Source organism: Oncorhynchus nerka, linkage group LG10, assembly GCF_034236695.1.
Source record: "Oncorhynchus nerka isolate Pitt River linkage group LG10, Oner_Uvic_2.0, whole genome shotgun sequence".
Lineage (NCBI taxonomy): Eukaryota > Metazoa > Chordata > Actinopteri > Salmoniformes > Salmonidae > Oncorhynchus > Oncorhynchus nerka.
This window is the reverse complement of record NC_088405.1, coordinates 45,665,091-45,683,338: the sequence shown is the minus strand read 5'-3', so window position 1 is coordinate 45,683,338 and position 18,248 is coordinate 45,665,091. Positions and strand designations below refer to the sequence as shown.

The 18,248-nt window shown below is 44.9% G+C and overlaps 1 protein-coding gene across 3 annotated transcripts in view; it reads right to left on the bottom strand.

The window, feature by feature from the left end:
- Positions 1-348: 348 nt before the first annotated feature.
- The window catches only part of LOC115135377 (cadherin-23-like), a 171,483-nt gene continuing 153,583 nt past the window's right edge, over positions 349-18,248 (bottom strand). The window contains exons 27-42 of one of the 3 annotated variants that reach the window (XM_065023449.1): positions 17,999-18,210; positions 17,582-17,776; positions 17,081-17,194; positions 14,236-14,365; positions 13,753-14,016; positions 13,441-13,602; positions 13,103-13,273; positions 9,649-9,905; positions 9,404-9,501; positions 8,944-9,144; positions 8,634-8,674; positions 7,501-7,561; positions 7,153-7,282; positions 6,458-6,577; positions 3,150-3,281; positions 349-2,771 (exon numbers count right to left, since the gene is read on the bottom strand). In XM_065023449.1, coding sequence (XP_064879521.1) covers positions 2,436-2,771; positions 3,150-3,281; positions 6,458-6,577; positions 7,153-7,282; positions 7,501-7,561; positions 8,634-8,674; positions 8,944-9,144; positions 9,404-9,501; positions 9,649-9,905; positions 13,103-13,273; positions 13,441-13,602; positions 13,753-14,016; positions 14,236-14,365; positions 17,081-17,194; positions 17,582-17,776; positions 17,999-18,210 — 2,624 coding nt within the window. In that variant the 3' untranslated portion in view covers positions 349-2,435. The remainder of the gene's footprint in view (positions 2,772-3,149; positions 3,282-6,457; positions 6,578-7,152; positions 7,283-7,500; positions 7,562-8,633; positions 8,675-8,943; positions 9,145-9,403; positions 9,502-9,648; positions 9,906-13,102; positions 13,274-13,440; positions 13,603-13,752; positions 14,017-14,235; positions 14,366-17,080; positions 17,195-17,581; positions 17,777-17,998; positions 18,211-18,248) is intronic. The other 2 variants (XM_065023447.1, XM_065023448.1) reach the window with 2 other exon arrangements.

The window sequence follows — 18,248 nt, the reverse complement described above, 5'->3', positions numbered from 1 at the left end:
ACTGCCGCTTTACCCACGTGTTCTGGCTCTGGTCCAACCTATTGGTTTCTGGATGAATCGGATGCCCCTGAATGTGTTCGCATTCGGTGAAGGGTCAGGGAGGTACTTGTGGAGAAGAAACTAATGTCTGTGGGTGTGGTGTAGTGTTTGGCCGGAGCAAGGAGTCTGGGTAGCCAGGCAACTGTCAGGTCAACTTCATCAAGATAGTCAGTGACTGCTCAATCAGTAGACACATGATTAGCATAGTGTGTAGTTTTACAGTATAACTAGTTACCAGCTCCTCAGTGCTCCAATAGTGAGAGGAATTGGCTACACACTCCTATCAACCCACTGACCCGGGGACGGAGGCAGTTTCATATTTTTATTTTTTATTTATCACAGATCATCCACAACAACATTGCTCAACACGTAACTCAGGGCTGGGTGACAATGACAAATGAAAATGTTCAAAATGGGAATATAAAAATAAATCATGCATAACACTCAGGTCGGGAAACGGTTGCTATTCAAAAGGAAACCCAACAAATGTCTCCAAAGTACAATGTAGTACACATATTTCAAACATCCATTTTGTCTACCCATTTTGGTAAGAGCATTTTTTTCTTCGGGTCATTTTTTATTATATATATTTTTGCTTTACACAATAAAGCAAATCCTGCTCATTTTGACCATGAACTCACTCTGGTGGCAATGTCAAGTTTTTTTTGTGGGGCAGCATACCCTCTTTTTCTTTTATTTTTTTATATATATGTACTCCCACCCTTACCCCTTCTGGCAATCCAAGGGCTAGATTCAGTCCATAGGGCTGAAGATCCGGGGTATAGCGCGATTGAAATTTAAAAACCCAGTTCTCAGAGACTGCATTCACGGTAAACACTGCATATATCAGCTCAATCTTGCTATACCGCAGATCTTCAGTGCTATGGATTGAATTTTGCCTGAAGATAAGGCTTCCAGTTCCATACTGAGGCATTGTTCCACTCCCAATTATTGTTTTTATTGCCCATGTAACTTGAAGCGAGGAACTGTATTGATGCACTTGCTGTGGCTCTGTCTATCAGTGTACTCTTTGAGTAACAGTGAGTGTTCTCTTTTATTATTGGTTCATCCAGTCCTAGAGCTGCTCTGCTGGGCCACTAGCCTGGCACGCAAAACAGATGTTACAGTGTTACAGCTCAGCGTTTAGTCTGGTTTAACCAGGCTACTTGGCCACCATAGCAGAGTGGGTTTATTTATTAATGTCTCTTGTGCTAATATCCAGACAAAGCCTCATCTTCGTCTGTGCTCCTCAATGATGACATCATTAAACAAGTCCTGTAGTCCTTTTTTAGTCAAATATCATGATGGAGACCTATGTCTGTTGGTGTCCAGTTAGGTCTCCAAATTCAGGATACCCAAGACAACCCATTCATTGGGAGAGAACAGAAGGGCACTGCAGTCCCCATATCCAGACCTCAAGTCCTTTCAATTCAAAGAATGTCCTTATGTATACCCTCTTCCCTTCCTCACCCAATAAGTGCTCATCTCTTACCTCTTTTACAGTAAAAAAAAAAAAACCCATTATGTCATGTTCAACTATTTTTGACAGTCCATTTGTTGGCCGTTCGCTGGTCTGGCTTTTTTTTGTGAGAGTGTGTGCAACCTAGGACATAACTCCAGAAGGACACTGTACTTCTGTCTGACAGTAGGCTGTTATTGGACAGGTCTCCCCTTATAAAGGCAGTATTGGCCTCCATCTTAGAATGACTGTAGGAGACCAAATGGTGTCCTGCAAGAGATGTCCAAGACAAGCTGGCCATAGTGTATTATTTTTCACCATTTTTAATCTTAGTAGTCTTTCAATTTGGTCTGCTATTCTATGTTCCAGGTCTTCGCTTGACACAATTTTTTTTATTTTACCTATTTAACTAGGCAAGTCAGTTAAGTTCAAATTCTCATTTACAATGACGGTCTACTCCGGCGCAAACCCGGACGACGCTGGGCCAATTGTGCACCGCCCTATGGGACTCCCAATCACGGCTGGTTGTGATACAGCCTGGATTCAAACCAGGATGTCTGTAGTGAAGCCTCTAGCACTGAGATGCAGTGCCTTAGACCACTGCGCCACTCAGGAGCCCCTAAGTCTTTGCAACTGGTCCACAATCAGACATTAAACCAAATTAATATCCATCTTTGAAGGGATCCCTCACACACGCCATCCATGGCTCACGAAGATCTTCACTGACATTTTAAATTCCCAGACTGCACACACTCCACCTCCTCCAACCCCTGGCCCTCTACCCGCTTTCCCCAATCTCCCCTGGCTGTATCCTGGTCACAGTGGTCAGTGTCTGAACCTCAGTTTTTGAGGAGAGGATAGGGGAGAAGGCAGGGGGACAGCAGTAGGACACTCCACTCAGTCGTGTCTCTTCTCAGACCAGCGAGGCCTCGGCTAGTCATAACTCTGTGATCTCCAGTGGGCTCTCGGTCAGCGTGTCAGTATCCTTGTTACGGTGCAGCGGTGTGGACATGGCTGACTCGGTACGGGTGTTGCGCTCGGCGTACAACCCGCCATCGGTGATGTTCAGTGCCTCTGTGGAGCCTGCCAGGGCCCGCTGGTCGTCCTCGGGCAGGCTGTTGAGGTCAGAGGTTAGGAGTGTGCCCGTGCTGCTGTGGACGCCGTCGGGCCCCCTCATCTCAACGGGGAGCTTGTGTCTGAAGCGCAGCGTGCCCCAGCTGTCACCCATGCCCACACGGTCATCCTCGTCATCATCCAGGTCACTCTGGATCAGCTGGGAGAGGAATGAAGGGACAGGCATGGAGGATAGGAATGGATTAGGGGATAGGAGAAAAATGTACAAAAGCAGTTAGCACCAATTGTCTCATCAAAAGTAAATACCATTAACATTCAGATGCAATATTGTGAAAAGGAGTGCAAGAGTCAGAAATTTGCCTGAAAGGAATTCTGAGGAGAAAAACAGCAGGTAGTTAGCACTAGCAGTGAGTTGCAACATCCTATCGAGCAGTAAAGTGGGCTGGCAGTGGCCTACAGAAGTCATGCAAACAGAGTGACAAGCAGTGAGATGGGGACGCGCCAGTAGAGGAAACAGTAGTGAGAGCACGCCCTACAGTGGCGAGGAACAGGACAGCACACAGCAGCAGGATTGGACCTGCTTTTTCTCACGTTCCACCTCTATGACTGACGATTGGTCGCATTGGCTGGTCGACTTGGTAACCAGTCTGGCTGCAAATAGCTTTTTGAGCCTCAGGTAGTTGTCCAAAACCCAATTGAGCAGTGAGCCCTGATAGAACAGCAGTTAAGGTCAGTCACAGTCAATCAAAATCAACCCATCCCAATATGTTTTGGATAGCTGCACAGAACCTAAAAAACAATGTTTTAATATTAGTCCCTAACAGGAATACAGTGGGGCAAAAAAGTATTTAGTCAGCCACCAATTGTGCAAGTTCCCCACTTAAAAAGATGAGAGGCCTGTAATTTTCATCATAGGTACACTTCAACTATGACAGAATGAGAAAAAAACTTCAACTATGACAAAATGAGAAAAAAAATCCAGAAAATCACATTGTAGGATTTTTGATGAATTTATTTGCAAATTATGGTGGAAAATAAGTATTTGGTCAATAACAAAAGTTTCTCAATACTTTGTTATATACCCTTTGTTGGCAATGACAGAGGTAAAATGTTTTCTGTAAGTCTTCACAAGGTTTTCACACACTGTTGCTGGTATTTTGGCCCTTTCCTCCATGCAGATCTCCTCTAGAGCAGTGATGTTTTGGGGCTGTTGCTGGGCAACACGGACTTTCAACTCCCTCCAAAGATTTTCTATGGGATTGAGATCTGGAGACTGGCTAGGCCACTCCAGGACCTTGAAATGCTTCTTACGAAGCCACTACTTTGTTGCCCGGGCGGTGTGTTTGGGATCATTGTCATGCTGAAAGACGCAGCCACGTTTCATCTTCAATGCCCTTGCTGATGGAAGGAGGTTTTCACTCAAAATCTCACGATACATGGCCTCCTTCATTCTTTCCTTTACACGGATCAGTCGTTCTGGTCCCTTTGCAGAAAAACAGCCCCAAAGCATGATGTTTCCACCCCCATGCTTCACAGTAGGTATGGTGTTCACCTTAAGGTGAACGCACCAATTTGTAAGTCGCTCTGGATAAGAGCGTCTGCTAAATGACTTAAATGTAAATGTAAAATATGTTCTTTGGATGCAACTCAGCATTCTTTGTCGTCCAAACAACAACGAGTTAAGTTTTTACCAAAAAGTTCTACACTGCTCAAAAAAATCAAGGGAACACTTAAACAACACAATGTAACTCCAAGTCAATCACACTTCTGTGAAATCAAACTGTCCACTTAGGAAGCAACACTGATTGACAATACATTTCATATGCTGTTGTGCAAATGGAATTGACAACAGGTGGAAATTATAGGCATTTAGCAAGACACCCCCAATAAAAGAGTGGTTCTGCAGGTGGGGACCGTAGGAGGGCAACAACCCAGCAGCAGGACCGCTACCTCCGCCTTTGTGCAAGGAGGAGCAGGAGGAGCACTCCCAGAGCCCTGCAAAATGACCTCCAGCAGGTCACAAGTCTGCTCAAACGGTCAGAAACAGACTCCATGAGGGTGGTAATGAGGGCCCGACGTCCACAGGTGGGGGTTGTGCTTACAGCCCAACACCGTGCAGGACGTTTGGCATTTGCCAGAGAACACCAAGATTGGCAAATTCGCCACTGGCGCCCTGTGCTCTTCACAGATGAAAGCAGGTTCACACTGAGCACATGTGACAGACGTGACAGTCTGGAGACGCCGTGGAGAACGTTCTGCTGCCTGCAACATCCTCCAGCATGACCGGTTTGGCGGTGGGTCAGTCATGGTGTGGGGTGGCATTTCTTTGGGGGGCCGCACAGCCCTCCATGTGCTCGCCAGAGGTAGCCTGACTGCCATTAGGTACCGAGATGAGATCCTCAGACCCCTTGTGAGACCATATGCTGGTGTGGTTGGCCCTGGGTTCCTCCTAATGCAAGACAATGCTAGACCTCATGTGGCTGGAGTGTGTCAGCAGTTCCTGCAAGAGGAAGGCATTGATGCTATGGACTGGCCCGCCCGTTCCCCAGACCTGAATCCAATTGAGCACATCTGGGACATCATGTCTCACTCCATCCACCAACAGACTGTCCAGGAGTTGGCGGATGCTTTAGTCCAGGTCTGGGAGGAGATCCCTCAGGAGAACATCCGCCACCTCATCAGGAGCATGCCCAGGCGTTGTAGGGAGGTCATACAGGCATGTGGAGGCCACACACACTACTGAGCCTCATTTTGACTTGTTTTAAGGACATTACATCAAAGCTGGATCGGCCTGTTGTGTGGTTTTACACTTTAATTTTGAGTGTGACTCCAAATCCAGACCTCCATGGGTTGATAAATTTGATTTCCATTGATAATTTTTGTGTGATTTTGTTGTCAGCACATTCAACTATGTAAAGAAAAAAGTATTTACTAAGAATATTTCATTCATTCAGATCTAGGATGTGTTATTTTAGTGTTCCCTTTATTTTTTTGAGCAGTGTATTTTGGTTTCATCTGACCATATGACATTCTCCCAATCTTCTTCTGGATCATCCAAATGCTCTCTAGCAAACTTCAGACGGGCCTGGACATCTACTGGCTTAAGCAGGGGGACACGTCTGGCACTGCAGGATTTGAGTCCCTGGCAGCGTAGTGTGTTACTGATGGTAGGCTTTGTTACTTTGGTCCCAGCTCTCTGCAGGTCATTCACTAGGTCCCCCCGTGTGGTTCTGGGATTTTTGCTCACCGTTCTTGTGATAATTTTGACCCCACGGGGTGAGATCTTGCGTGGAGCCCCAGATCGAGGGAGATTATCAGTGGTCTTGTATGTCTTCCATTTCCTAATAATTGCTCCCACAGTTGATTTCTTCAAACCAAGCTGCTTACCTATTGCAGATTCAGACTTCCCAGCCTGGTGCAGGTCTACAATTTTGTTTGTGGAGTCCTTTGACAGCTCTTTGGTCTTGGCCATAATGGAGTTTGGAGTGTGACTGTTTGAGGTTGTGGACAGGTGTCTTTTATACTGATAACAAGTTCAAACAGATGCCATTAATACAGGGAACGAGTGGAGGACAGAGGAGCCTCTTAAAGAAGAAGTTACAGGTCTGTGAGAGCCAGAAATCTTGCTTGTTTGTAGGTGACCAAATACTTATTTTCCACCATAATTTGCAAATAAATGTAAAAAAAATCCTACAATGTGATTTTCTGGAATTTTTTCCTCATTTTGTCTGTCATAGTTGAAGTGTACCTATGATGAAAATTACAGGCCTCTCTCATCTTTTAAAGTGGGAGAACTTGCACAATTGGTGGCTGACTAAATACTTTTTTGCCCCACTGTATGTGGACTCTGCCACCAGAGAGGACACGTGTGTGTGTGTTCCTCACCTTAATGGGCCCTTCCCTCATAATCTGGCCCAGCTTGGCGACATTGTCGTACTCCTGGATGGCTGCCCTCAGGTAGCGGTCATCCTCAGGCTTGGCCTGGGGCTCGCGGCCAAACGTTCCCTGCAGGGTGTAATGCAAACACACACACACTTCAGTTAAAACACTAATGCCTGTCTTCGAACATCACTGGGGATAGGAGAGACAAAAAGATCCAGAGCTGACTTTGGTCGGGATTCAATGAAATGCGTACTGCACTGTCGAAAATGCGGCAATTTCCATGATGTTTGCGGACATCGCATTCACATTAAATGCAGCAGTCGGCTCAAGCATAAATTACCTTTAAAAGTAAAGTGCAGTGTGCTTGTCAACAATGTGCCTTTGATTGAATCCCGGCCTGTGGATCACTTGGAGGGCAGAGACATGATGACTAATTGGAGCTCATGTAAACCTGAGACAGATGGTGGTTTCATCTTCCCTATGGTGTTAGTAGCACAATACTGTAGCACAATCCTGTGTAGTGTGGTGTTCTGTGTGCTGTATAGTGGATATTCACAAGCCCCATGGTTGGACACAGTACTTATTAACAAATATAACTCGCTGTACTCATAGAAATTCATAAAGTTGGATAAATTAATATAAACATAAATGGCTGTACTCATAGAAATAGATGAACATATGTAGATAGCTGTACTCACGTGAGTCCGAGCAGGGCTGTTCCACAGGTCAGTGATCTCACTGAGGTTCACTGGCAGGTCTTCTTCATTATCTGCCTGGGCAGCTAGCTCCAGGTTCCGACAGAATGGGTCCAGCCAAACAGGGTTGGCCCTGAGTGTCAACAACACAGTCTTAGCAACACAGTCTTAACCACACACAGCTAACACCACACCAGTCTAATTAGATAATGTATACACAACTGTGAGCTTGCAAAAGGAATAAGCCGCCACAGACATATCAATGAAATAAGTAAAGTGCAACAAAGTAGGTTTTTAAATATTTTAAGGATTTCTAAAATAAAATTCACACTGTAATACGGATTGTCTCACCCCTCAAATGAATATATATTGGTGTTGGGCATATCCAGGATGTCCATTAGACCTTGGTTTCCTGAAAAACAGACAGGTGAACTAACTAACTAAAACTTTATTGGCATGGAAACATGTGTTAACATTGCCAAAGCAAGTGAGGTAGGTAATATACAAAAGTGAAATAAACAGTTAACATTACACATACAGAAGTGTATATATACAGTGTTGTAACAATGTACAAATGGTTAAAGTACACAAGGGAAAATAAATGAGCATAAATATTGGTTGTATTTACAATGGTGTTTGTTCTTCACTGGTTGCCCTTTTATTGTGGCAACAGGTCACAAATATTGCTGCTGTGATGGCACACTGTGGAATTTCACCCAGTAGATATGGGATTTTATCAAAATTGGGTTTGTTTTCGAATTCTTTGTGGATCTGTGTAATCTGAGGGAAATATGTGTCTCTAATATGGCCATACATTGGGCAGGAGGTTAGGAAGTACAGCTCAGTTTCCACCTCATTTTGTGTGCAGTGTGCACATAGCCTCTCTTCTCTTGAGAGCCATGTCTCCCTACGGCGGCCTTTCTCAATAGCAAGGCTATGCTCACTGTACATAGTCAAAGCTTTCCTTAAGTTTGGATCAGTCACAGTGGTCAGGTATTCTGTCACTGTGTACTCTCTGTTTAATTAATTATTTCCAATGTGTCAAGTAATTATCTTTTTGTTTTCTCATGATTTGCTTGGGTCTAATTGTGCTGCTGTCCTGGGGCTCTGTGGGGTGTGTTTGTGAACAGAGCCCCAGGACCAGCTTGCTTAGGGGACTCTTCTCCAGGTTCATCTCTCTATAGGTGATGGCTTTGTTATGGAAGGTTTGGGAATCACTTCCTTTTAGGTGGTTGTAGAATTTAATGGCTCTTTTCTGGATAATTAGTGGGTATTGGCCTAATTCTGCTCTGCATGCATCATTTAGTGTTCTACGTTGTACACAGAGGATATTTTTGCACAATTCTGCATGCAGTCTCAATTTCTCACTCACTCACTCACTCACTCACTCACTCACTCACTCACTCACTCACTCACTCACTCACTCACTCACTCACTCACTCACTCACTCACTCACTCACTCACTCACTCACTCACTCACTCACCTGTGGATCCTGCTACAATGGCTTTCAGCTTCCTCTTGTGTCTGTAGCACAGAACAACACACAAACAGGTGAGATGATTAACATGTTTACATAGCCAAGTCAAAGTAGTGTCTCCTATCATAGCCAGTGTGAAGTAACACCATTACAAATTCCATTGAAAGAAAAAGTAATTGACAATTGAGATGAACTGAAAGAACAATCAATACATAAGAGCATATTGTACAATGGAGTGGTTTAGTATGAGTATGATTATTGGATTGTAGAAGTTAAAGTGGATTGGTATAATATGTTTGACAATTACAGATCTTACACTGTGCGATAGTACCAGTTCGTGAAGATGAACAACATGGCTGCCAAGAAGAGCAACACAGCTAGGATAATGATGGCCATCTGTAGCGTTGTGAGGTCATCAGGTGTTCTCCTGCTGATGGCAGGCTGGACGTCCAGGATGTTGTAATTCCTGAACAGGTTCCTCAGCTGGTCCTTGTTCTCATCAATCATCTGAATCACCCTGTCAATCACAAGACCAGGGAAGGAGAGACAATGGGCTTAGCATAGAGAGGAGTAGACTTATACAGCATGATTTTAGTGTAGTAACAATGTAATGACATAGAAATATAATTACTAGAAGGGACAAAGCCCCCTCAGACCACTGCAATTTGACCGGAAAATTCATGGCTAGACTAAATATGGGGAATGTCCGTTCTAGCAATTACATTTCTATAGGTAATAACATGATAATAAATTATACTGCCAGGCAAGCAACTGACTTTTCCACGTCCAGGATGCGGTTGGTCTGCTTGTTGACCACATGTATGAGCATGTCTGTCTGGGCAAAATTCACTCTGCCTTTCTTGTCCACGTGGAACTGAGCAGAAACAGAGGAGGAGATGACAAAGGGGGATAGTGGGACACACACATTTCATACGTAATTTCATACACTAGCATGCATGCACACACACACACACACTGCACAGAGACACACACATCCTCCACATCCCCCAACCCCACCTACCTGCATATCGTCCGTGTTGACTATGGCTCTGGTGATGTTGGATAGCAGGCTGATAAACTCCTCCTGGAACTGTTGAACCCGCTTGGGTATCTCGTTGATGATGATCTTCACCCGCTGGTTGTCCCGCAGGATGTAGATGTCCACCATGGTGATGTCACTGTGGCCCGCCAGGTCCCGTGCCAATACCTCCACCATGAAGTAGCCCGGGTCGTAGGCCGTGAACAGGTCAAAGGTGCGGACGATCCCATCTGTCTCTCCTAAGGTTCAGGGTCAATTCCATTGTGATTCACAGTTATCAATCGGGTTGAGGCCCATTCCTTTTCAATTCAGTCAATTTACAGTAGTAAATTCATTATCTGAATTTATATTAAATTGATCCCAACCGTTGTTATAAAGGACTGGTAAGGAGACTTTGAAGGGAGAAAGATTTATCAACATGGTTAGGGCCAATTTAATTTCTGTCAATATGTTCACCTTACTTGAAATGGATTTGATCCCAACCTTCAAATCAAAATCAAATCAAATCAAATGTTATTTGTCACATACACATGGTTAGCAGATGTTAATGCGAGTGTAGCGAAATGCTTGTGCTTCTAATTCCGACAATGCAGTGATAACCAACAAGTAATCTAACTAACAATTCCAAAACTACTGTCTTATACCCAGTGTAAGGGGACAAGGAATATGTACATAAGGATATATGAATGAGTGATGGTACAGAGCAGCATACAGTAGATGGTATCGAGTACAGTATATACATATGAGATGAGTATGTAGACAAAGTAAACAAAGTGGCATAGTTAAAGTGGCTAGTGATACATGTATTACATAAGGATGCAGTCGATGATGTAGAGTACAGTATATACGTATGCATATGAGATGAATAATGTAGGGTAAGTAACATTATATAAGGTAGCATTGTTTAAAGTGGCTAGTGATATATTTACATCATTTCCGATCAATTCCCATTATTAAAGTGGCTGGAGTTGGGTCAGTGTCAATGACAGTGTGTTGGCAGCAGCCACTCAATGTTAGTGGTGGCTGTTTAACAGTCTGATGGCCTTGAGATAGAAGCTGTTTTTCAGTCTCTCGGTCCCAGCTTTGATGCACCTGTACTGACCTCGCCTTCTGGATGATAGCGGGGTGAACAGGCAGTGGTTCGGGTGGTTGATGTCCTTGATGATCTTTATGGCCTTCCTGTAACATCGGGTGGTGTAGGTGTCCTGGAGGGCAGGTAGTTTGCCCCGGTGATGCGTTGTGCAGACCTCACTACCCTCTGGAGAGCCTTACGGTTGAGGGCGGAGCAGTTGCCGTACCAGGCGGTGATACAGCCCGCCAGGATGCTCTCGATTGTGCATCTGTAGAAGTTTGTGAGTGCTTTTGGTGACAAGCCGAATTTCTTCAGCCTCCTGAGGTTGAAGAGGCGCTGCTGCGCCTTCTTCACGACGCTGTCAGTGTGAGTGGACCAATTCAGTTTGTCTGTGATGTGTATGCCGAGGAACTTAAAACTTGCTACCCTCTCCACTACTGTTCCATCGATGTGGATAGGGGGTGTTCCTCTGCTGTTTCCTGAAGTCCACAATCATCTCCTTAGTTTTGTTGACGTTGAGAGTGTGAGGTTATTTTCCTGACACCACACTCCGAGGGCCCTCACCTCCTCCCTGTAGGCCGTCTCGTCGTTGTTGGTAATCAAGCCTACCACTGTTGTGTCGTCCGCAAACTTGATGATTGAGTTGGAGGCGTGCGTGGCCACGCAGTCGTGGGTGAACAGGGAGTACAGGAGAGGGCTTAGAACGCACCCTTGTGGGGCCCCCGTGTTGAGGATCAGCTGGGAGGAGATGTTGTTGCCTACCCTCACCACCTGGGGGCGGCCCGTCAGGAAGTCCAGTACCCAGTTGCACAGGGCGGGTTCGAGACCCAGGGTCTCGAGCTTGATGACGAGCTTGGAGGGTACTATGGTGTTGAATGCCGAGCTGTAGTCGATGAACAGCATTCTCACATAGGTATTCCTCTTGTCCAGGTGGGTTAGAGCAGTGTGCAGTGTGGTTGAGATTGCATCGTCTGTGGACCTATTTGGGCGGTAAGCAAATTGGAGTGGGTCTAGGTGTCAGGTAGGGTGGAGGTGATATGGTCCTTGACTAGTCTCTCAAAGCACTTCATGATGACGGAAGTGAGTGCTACGGGCGGTAGTCGTTTAGCTCAGTTACCTTAGCTTTCTTGGGAACAGGAACAATGGTGGCCCTCTTGAAGCATGTGGGAACAGCAGACTGGTATAGGGATTGATTGAATATGTCCGTAAACACACCGGCCAGCTGGTCTGCGCATGCTCTGAGGGCGCGGCTGGGGATGCCGTCTGGGCCTGCAGCCTTGCGAGGGTTAACACGTTTAAATGTCTTACTCACCTCGGCTGCAGTGAAGGAGAGACCGCATGTTTTTGTTGCAGGCCGTGTCAGTGGCACTGTATTGTCCTCAAAGCGGGCAAAAAAGTTATTTAGTCTGCCTGGGAGCAAGACATCCTGGTCCGTGACTGGGCTGGGTTTCTTCTTGTAGTCAGTGATTGACTGTAGACCCTGCCACATGCCTCTTGTGTCTGAGCCATTGAATTGAGATTCCACTTTGTCTCTGTACTGACGCTTAGCTTGTTTAATAGCCTTGCGGAGGGAATAGCTGCATTGTTTATATTCGGACATGTTACCAGACACCTTGCCCTGATTAAAAGCAGTGGTTCGCGCTTTCAGTTTCACGCGAATGCTGCCATCAATCCACGGTTTCTGGTTTGGGAATGTTTTTATCGTTGCTATGGGAACGACATCTTCGACGCACGTTCTAATGAACTCGCACACCGAATCAGCGTATTCGTCAATATTTCCATCTGACGCAATACGAAACATGTCCCAGTCCACGTGATGGAAGCAGTCTTGGAGTGTGGAGTCAGCTTGGTCTGACCAGCGTTGGACAGACCTCAGCGTGGGAGCCTCTTGTTTTAGTTTCTGCCTGTAGGCAGGGATCAGCAAAATGGAGTCGTGGTCAGCTTTTCCGAAAGGGGGGCGGGGCAGGGCCTTATATGCGTCGCGGAAGTTAGAGTAACAATGATCCAAGGTTTTACCACCCCTGGTTGCGCAATCGATATGATGATAAAATTTAGGGAGTCTTGTTTTCAGATTAGCTTTGTTAAAATCCCCAGCTACAATGAATGCAGCCTCCGGATAAATGGTTTCCAGTTTGCAAAGAGTTAAATAAAGTTCGTTCAGAGCCATCGATGTGTCTGCTTGGGGGGGGATATATACGGCTGTGATTATAATCGAAGAGAATTCTCTTGGAAGATAATGCGGTCTACATTTGATTGTGAGGAATTCTAAATCAGGTGAACAGAAGGATTTGAGTTCCTGTATGTTTCCTTCATCACACCATGTCTCGTTAGTCATGAGGCATACGCCCCCGCCACTCTTCTTACCAGAAAGATGTTTGTTTCTGTCGGCGCGATGCGTGGAGAAACCCGTTGGCTGCACCGCATCGGATAGCGTCTTCCCAGTAAGCCATGTTTCCGTGAAGCAGAGAACGTTGCAGTCTCTGATGTCCCTCTGGAATGCTACCCTTGCTCGGATTTCGTCAACCTTAGTCCAACCTTAGTTATCAATGAGTAATAGTGGGGGGCAATTCTATTTCAATTCAATGAATTGCCTCAATTTTTAATTGAAATGGAATTGATCCCAACATTGGTTATCAAGGATTAACAAGGGATACTACACAAACACAGATAATAGTCATGCTAGGCAGTAGGCAGTGGCTGACCTATGATGAAGACATTTCCTATGTCCTCAGAGTCATTGGACTGGAGTTTAATGTAGCGAATGGACAGGACATGGTACAGCACCAGGCTGTTGTTCCCTATGTCGTTGTCTATGGCCTGTACCCGGATCAGATCTGAGCCCACCTTGGCATCAGCTGCCACACCTAAAAGGAGAGAGAGAGGGGAAGGGGGGGACACAAAGAGAGAGGATGAAAGAGAGAGAGAGAACTGGTTATTGAGAGCAGCACAATATTATCAATTCACACACATGCACATAGAAACACAAACCCCCACCCCAGTTTTATGTACAGTACCTGCAGTGTACTCCAGCTTGGTGAAGCGCGGTGGCTGGTCGTTGATGTCCTCCAGGTAGATTCTGATCTCCTGCAGGGTGGGGTCATGGCTGGGGTCAAGGGCTCTGCCCCGGGCTGACCTCTGATCCCTGGGTGGGACCCAATTCCTGTGGCTGGAGGCCTTGACGATGATGGAGTATACTGAGATGTCCTCACGATCCAGATCCTTCTTCACCTTCAGTATGCCCCCTGGGTTCAGGCCAAAGTTCCCCTCAGTATCTCCCCCTAAAGGGCAGGGGTGGAAATCAGTGTTACATCCATTCATAGAAGGGACAGCAACAGGCAGAAGCCAAAAAGGTATTTCATTATTCAGTATTAGTAATAATGGACTGATATTTCTATATTGTCCGGTATGGATGAATCAGTGTGTTTGTGTGTGTGTGTGGGTGTGCTTCTGTGCCTGTGTGTGTGTGTCTGTAGTGTTGTGTTGTCCTCTCCACAGACCTGCTATGAAGTAGTAGACTACAGCGTTTGAGCCTTCGTCGGCGTCCACAGCTCCTTTCACATTACCCACTACTGTCCCTGGAGTAGAGTGCTCTGCCACAGACAGAGTCTGGTACGGTAGGCTGCCTCGCTGAGAGCGAACCAGACAGACAGGCATGCATGCACACACACGCACACAGATACATGAGCCAGACGTAAGACAAAATCGTCACACATATGAAACCAACACATTAGCCCCATTTATACCTGTGTCATGACGTTGGCCTCTTTGGGTATAGCAAGCCCATCCCCCTCTCCCTGCCTCCCCCTTTCCGCCTTCAACTAGGTTGCTGTGGTCAGAGAGACGTCGTAAATTCCTGAGAATCTCCTCATGGACACACAGTATAGAGAGAGTAGATTTTCATGGAGAACAAAGGAAATCCTTCCACCTCACAGAACTTGAGATACGAACACATTTCATGTTCCGGAGAAAGTATAAAAGATTGGTGAAGAATCCAGCTATGAACTGGTCCGTTTGTCACAACTTGGGGAAGCTCATGGGAGACGGTGTGGCCACATGACTTCTTAGTCGACCCCCACTTCCCCTTTTGTCTAAAAAGCCGCCATGCCGGTTTAGCCCACTAGGGCACATTCTCCTATCATTTCATGTAACCACATTTACCTTGTTTGTTTATGCATTTCTGTGAATTACTTAGTTAGTAATAAATAAATGATTTAACACAATTCATGTATGGATGATTCATAGTGAAAACTGGGTTCGTGCAGATAACCAACAATTTACGACGTTTGGAGTGAGACATAACGCTGTTTATATAATAGCCTCAGATATGAGGTTTACATCTAATTGTTGTATAAGATGAATGAGTGAGTATGATACGGTTTGTATAAATGTGTAATATGATTTTGGACTGTTTAATGAAGAAAAATACAATTCCCTTTTGATTTGAACTAAATCAGAGAACCGCCCCTGAGCCCAGTTAGGGTCAGGCTTACTGGGACAGCCCCTTTTCTGCCATTCTGAATAAAACCCAACTTTGAGAAATTATCAGTAGACCGAGCTTACCTCAATTACGAGATGGCTAAAGGTTGGAGACCATGTTTTTCTCCATTCAGAGGACAAAGGTTGTAGACCATTGCTGAATATTTTAACCATACCACGTGGTTAAACTCTTAGACTATCGATACCGAAAGAATAAGAACAAGTCTTTGATATTAATTACTACTCTGCAGCTAGGAATTCGGTATCATTGAACGCGAAGAACGACAACCGCTGAAACAACCATTCTATAACGAATGTCACTCTGAACCATCCCCTCTAACCACAACCGAGAGAGAGAGGGAGAGAGACGGACAATTCTACAAAATAAATGAACTTTTCACCAGCGATCAAGACGATACACTGAGGGTAAATATATATATTGATTGCAATTGTTCCCGAATGAGTGAGCGTTCATGTGCAAAGGATTAGCATTTCAATTGTTATAATTATCACTCTGTAGTGACTTCTTAGTCGACCCCCACTTCCCCTTTTGTCTAACAAGCCACCATGCCGGTTTAGCCCACTAGGGCACATTCTCCTATCATTTCATGTAACCACATTTACCTTGTTTGTTTGTTTGTTTATGCATTTTGGTGAATTACTTAGTTAGTAATAAATAAATAATTTAACACAATTGATGTATGGATGACTCATAGTGAAGACTGGGTTCGTGCAGAAAACCAACAATTTACGACGTTTGGAATGAGACTAACGTGAGGTAAAGAAAATAATTAATTAATTCGAAGACTAATTGATCAGATAAAATATCTGAAAAGTTATTTTAGGAAATGATAACTTTGTAATCTGAATATTTTTCCTTGGTGCCCCGACTTCCTAGTTAATTAGTTACATGATTAATCAGTTGATCGCGTAATAACTAATTACAGAGAATCTTTGATAAAAACTATCAGTCTTCAGTTAATGATAGTAAAGACACGACACCTGGTTCTAACATGCATCCTTTGTCCTGATCTTGTCCACATTCAGATTGTGCCCACATTTTCAGACAGGTGTAAACGATTAAAAGACGCAATGTGATCTGATTGTGACCAGATCTTCCTGACCACCTCCGGAGGTAGTCAGGCACACATTGTGTCATGATATCTTACAAGTGTAGATGGATCTGGACAGTGAAACCATTTACAGTGCTTTCAGAAAGTATTCATACCCCCTTGTCTTATTCCAAGGTTGTTGTGTTACAGCCTGAATTCAAAATGGATTAAATATATAGAAATATCTAATTTACATAAGTATTTACAATCCTGAGTCAATACTTTGTAGAAGCACCTTTGTTGCGATTACAGCTTCGGGTCTTTCTGGGTAAGTCTCTAAGAATTTTCCATACAAAGTGTTATGTTTGAGGTACTGTAAATCACCATAATCCCATAGAATCTGGTCACAATGCAGACACAGTGGACAAATATGAGACACATTTTAATACCATGTGTAGACATATTTATGAAAATGTGGGCAAGATCAGGACAAAGGACACATGCTAGTGCCAGGTGTAAATGAGGTTATTGACTAATATACAAACACAGTACACAAAATACCAAATAAAAAACAAATATGAAGGAAGAGATATCTAGAGATTTGAAAAGGTGGTTTGATCACACAAACATGCTTGGTACAGAAAGAATATTCTGCCGTTTAGTATCACTTAGTGGTAAGGTATAAACCCAGAGTTTGATTTATAGCTGAGGAGTCCAGGGCTATGTTTCATTGCAGGAAGATGAATGTGAATTAGGGCAGAGTGGAGGGAACATCTTCCTCAAATGAGACACAGCCTAACTCTCCTCCACTCACCGGGGGCTTGAAGAAGACAGGCTCGTTGTCATCGATGTCCAACAGCGCCACCTGTAGGGGCTGGGTTGTCTCATAAGGCACGGGCTGACCTAGGTCATAGGCCACAACAATCAGCTGAGGGACAGGACACCTTCTATTAGTCAGACATAAACAATACACATGCACATACACATGAGCGTGCGCACACACACACACACACACACACACACACACACACACACACACACACACACACACACACACACACACACACACACACACACACACACACACACACACACACACACACACACACACACTCCATTACTGTGTAGGTTTATAAGTTGCATATCAGCTTGTTCATTCCTGTCTGGGCTGAATCCTAACCAGAAATCTGCCAGGCCTTTGCAAACTTTGCATTTTTTCCATTGACCTCAAGTTATGATTCAGGTTGTCACCAGCAACAAGTGCATATGTATGGTTAGAATTGGGCCCTAGGTCGTGTCTTGTCAGTCCACTCACGCTGTGCAGGGCCTGCTTCTCTCGGTCCAGTTTGACGGCGGTGGTGATAACTCCTGTAATAGTGTCAATGTGGAAGTTCTCCCAATCTCTGTTCCTAGCGCCTGTCTGGAGGAATGCATAGCGCACCTCTCCATTCACCCCCTCATCCCCATCTGTCGCAAACACCTCGTACACCAGCAGGCCTGGGGCCTGCTCCTACAAGGGGGGGGCAGACATCATTGAGATTTGAGATATCCTGTTTGTATGCACTATAACTACAACTGCAGAGATTTTTACAGTAGCACTGTGTAGTTGAGCAACAGCTTCATACATGCAAAAAAATATATAATCTGTTATTACATTTTTACTATACTGCTAGGGACTTCTAACACCATACTGTAGTACCACCAACATGCACAAGCAAACATATAGACACACCTCCATGATGTGCATGATGGTGCCGTTGGTGGGCCTGACGAACATGGGCCTGTTGTCGTTGACATCTATGATGATGATGTGTAAGGTGGCGGTGCCCCAGAGGGGTGGTTTGCCCTGGTCTGTAGCCACCACCGTCAGGTTAAAGCACTCAAAAGACTGCAGCAGACGGAGAGAACGCACCAGGCCCGTGTCAGCCTCCAGAGAGAAGGCATCTGATACACCATAGAGAGAAAGAGAGAGATACAGGCTT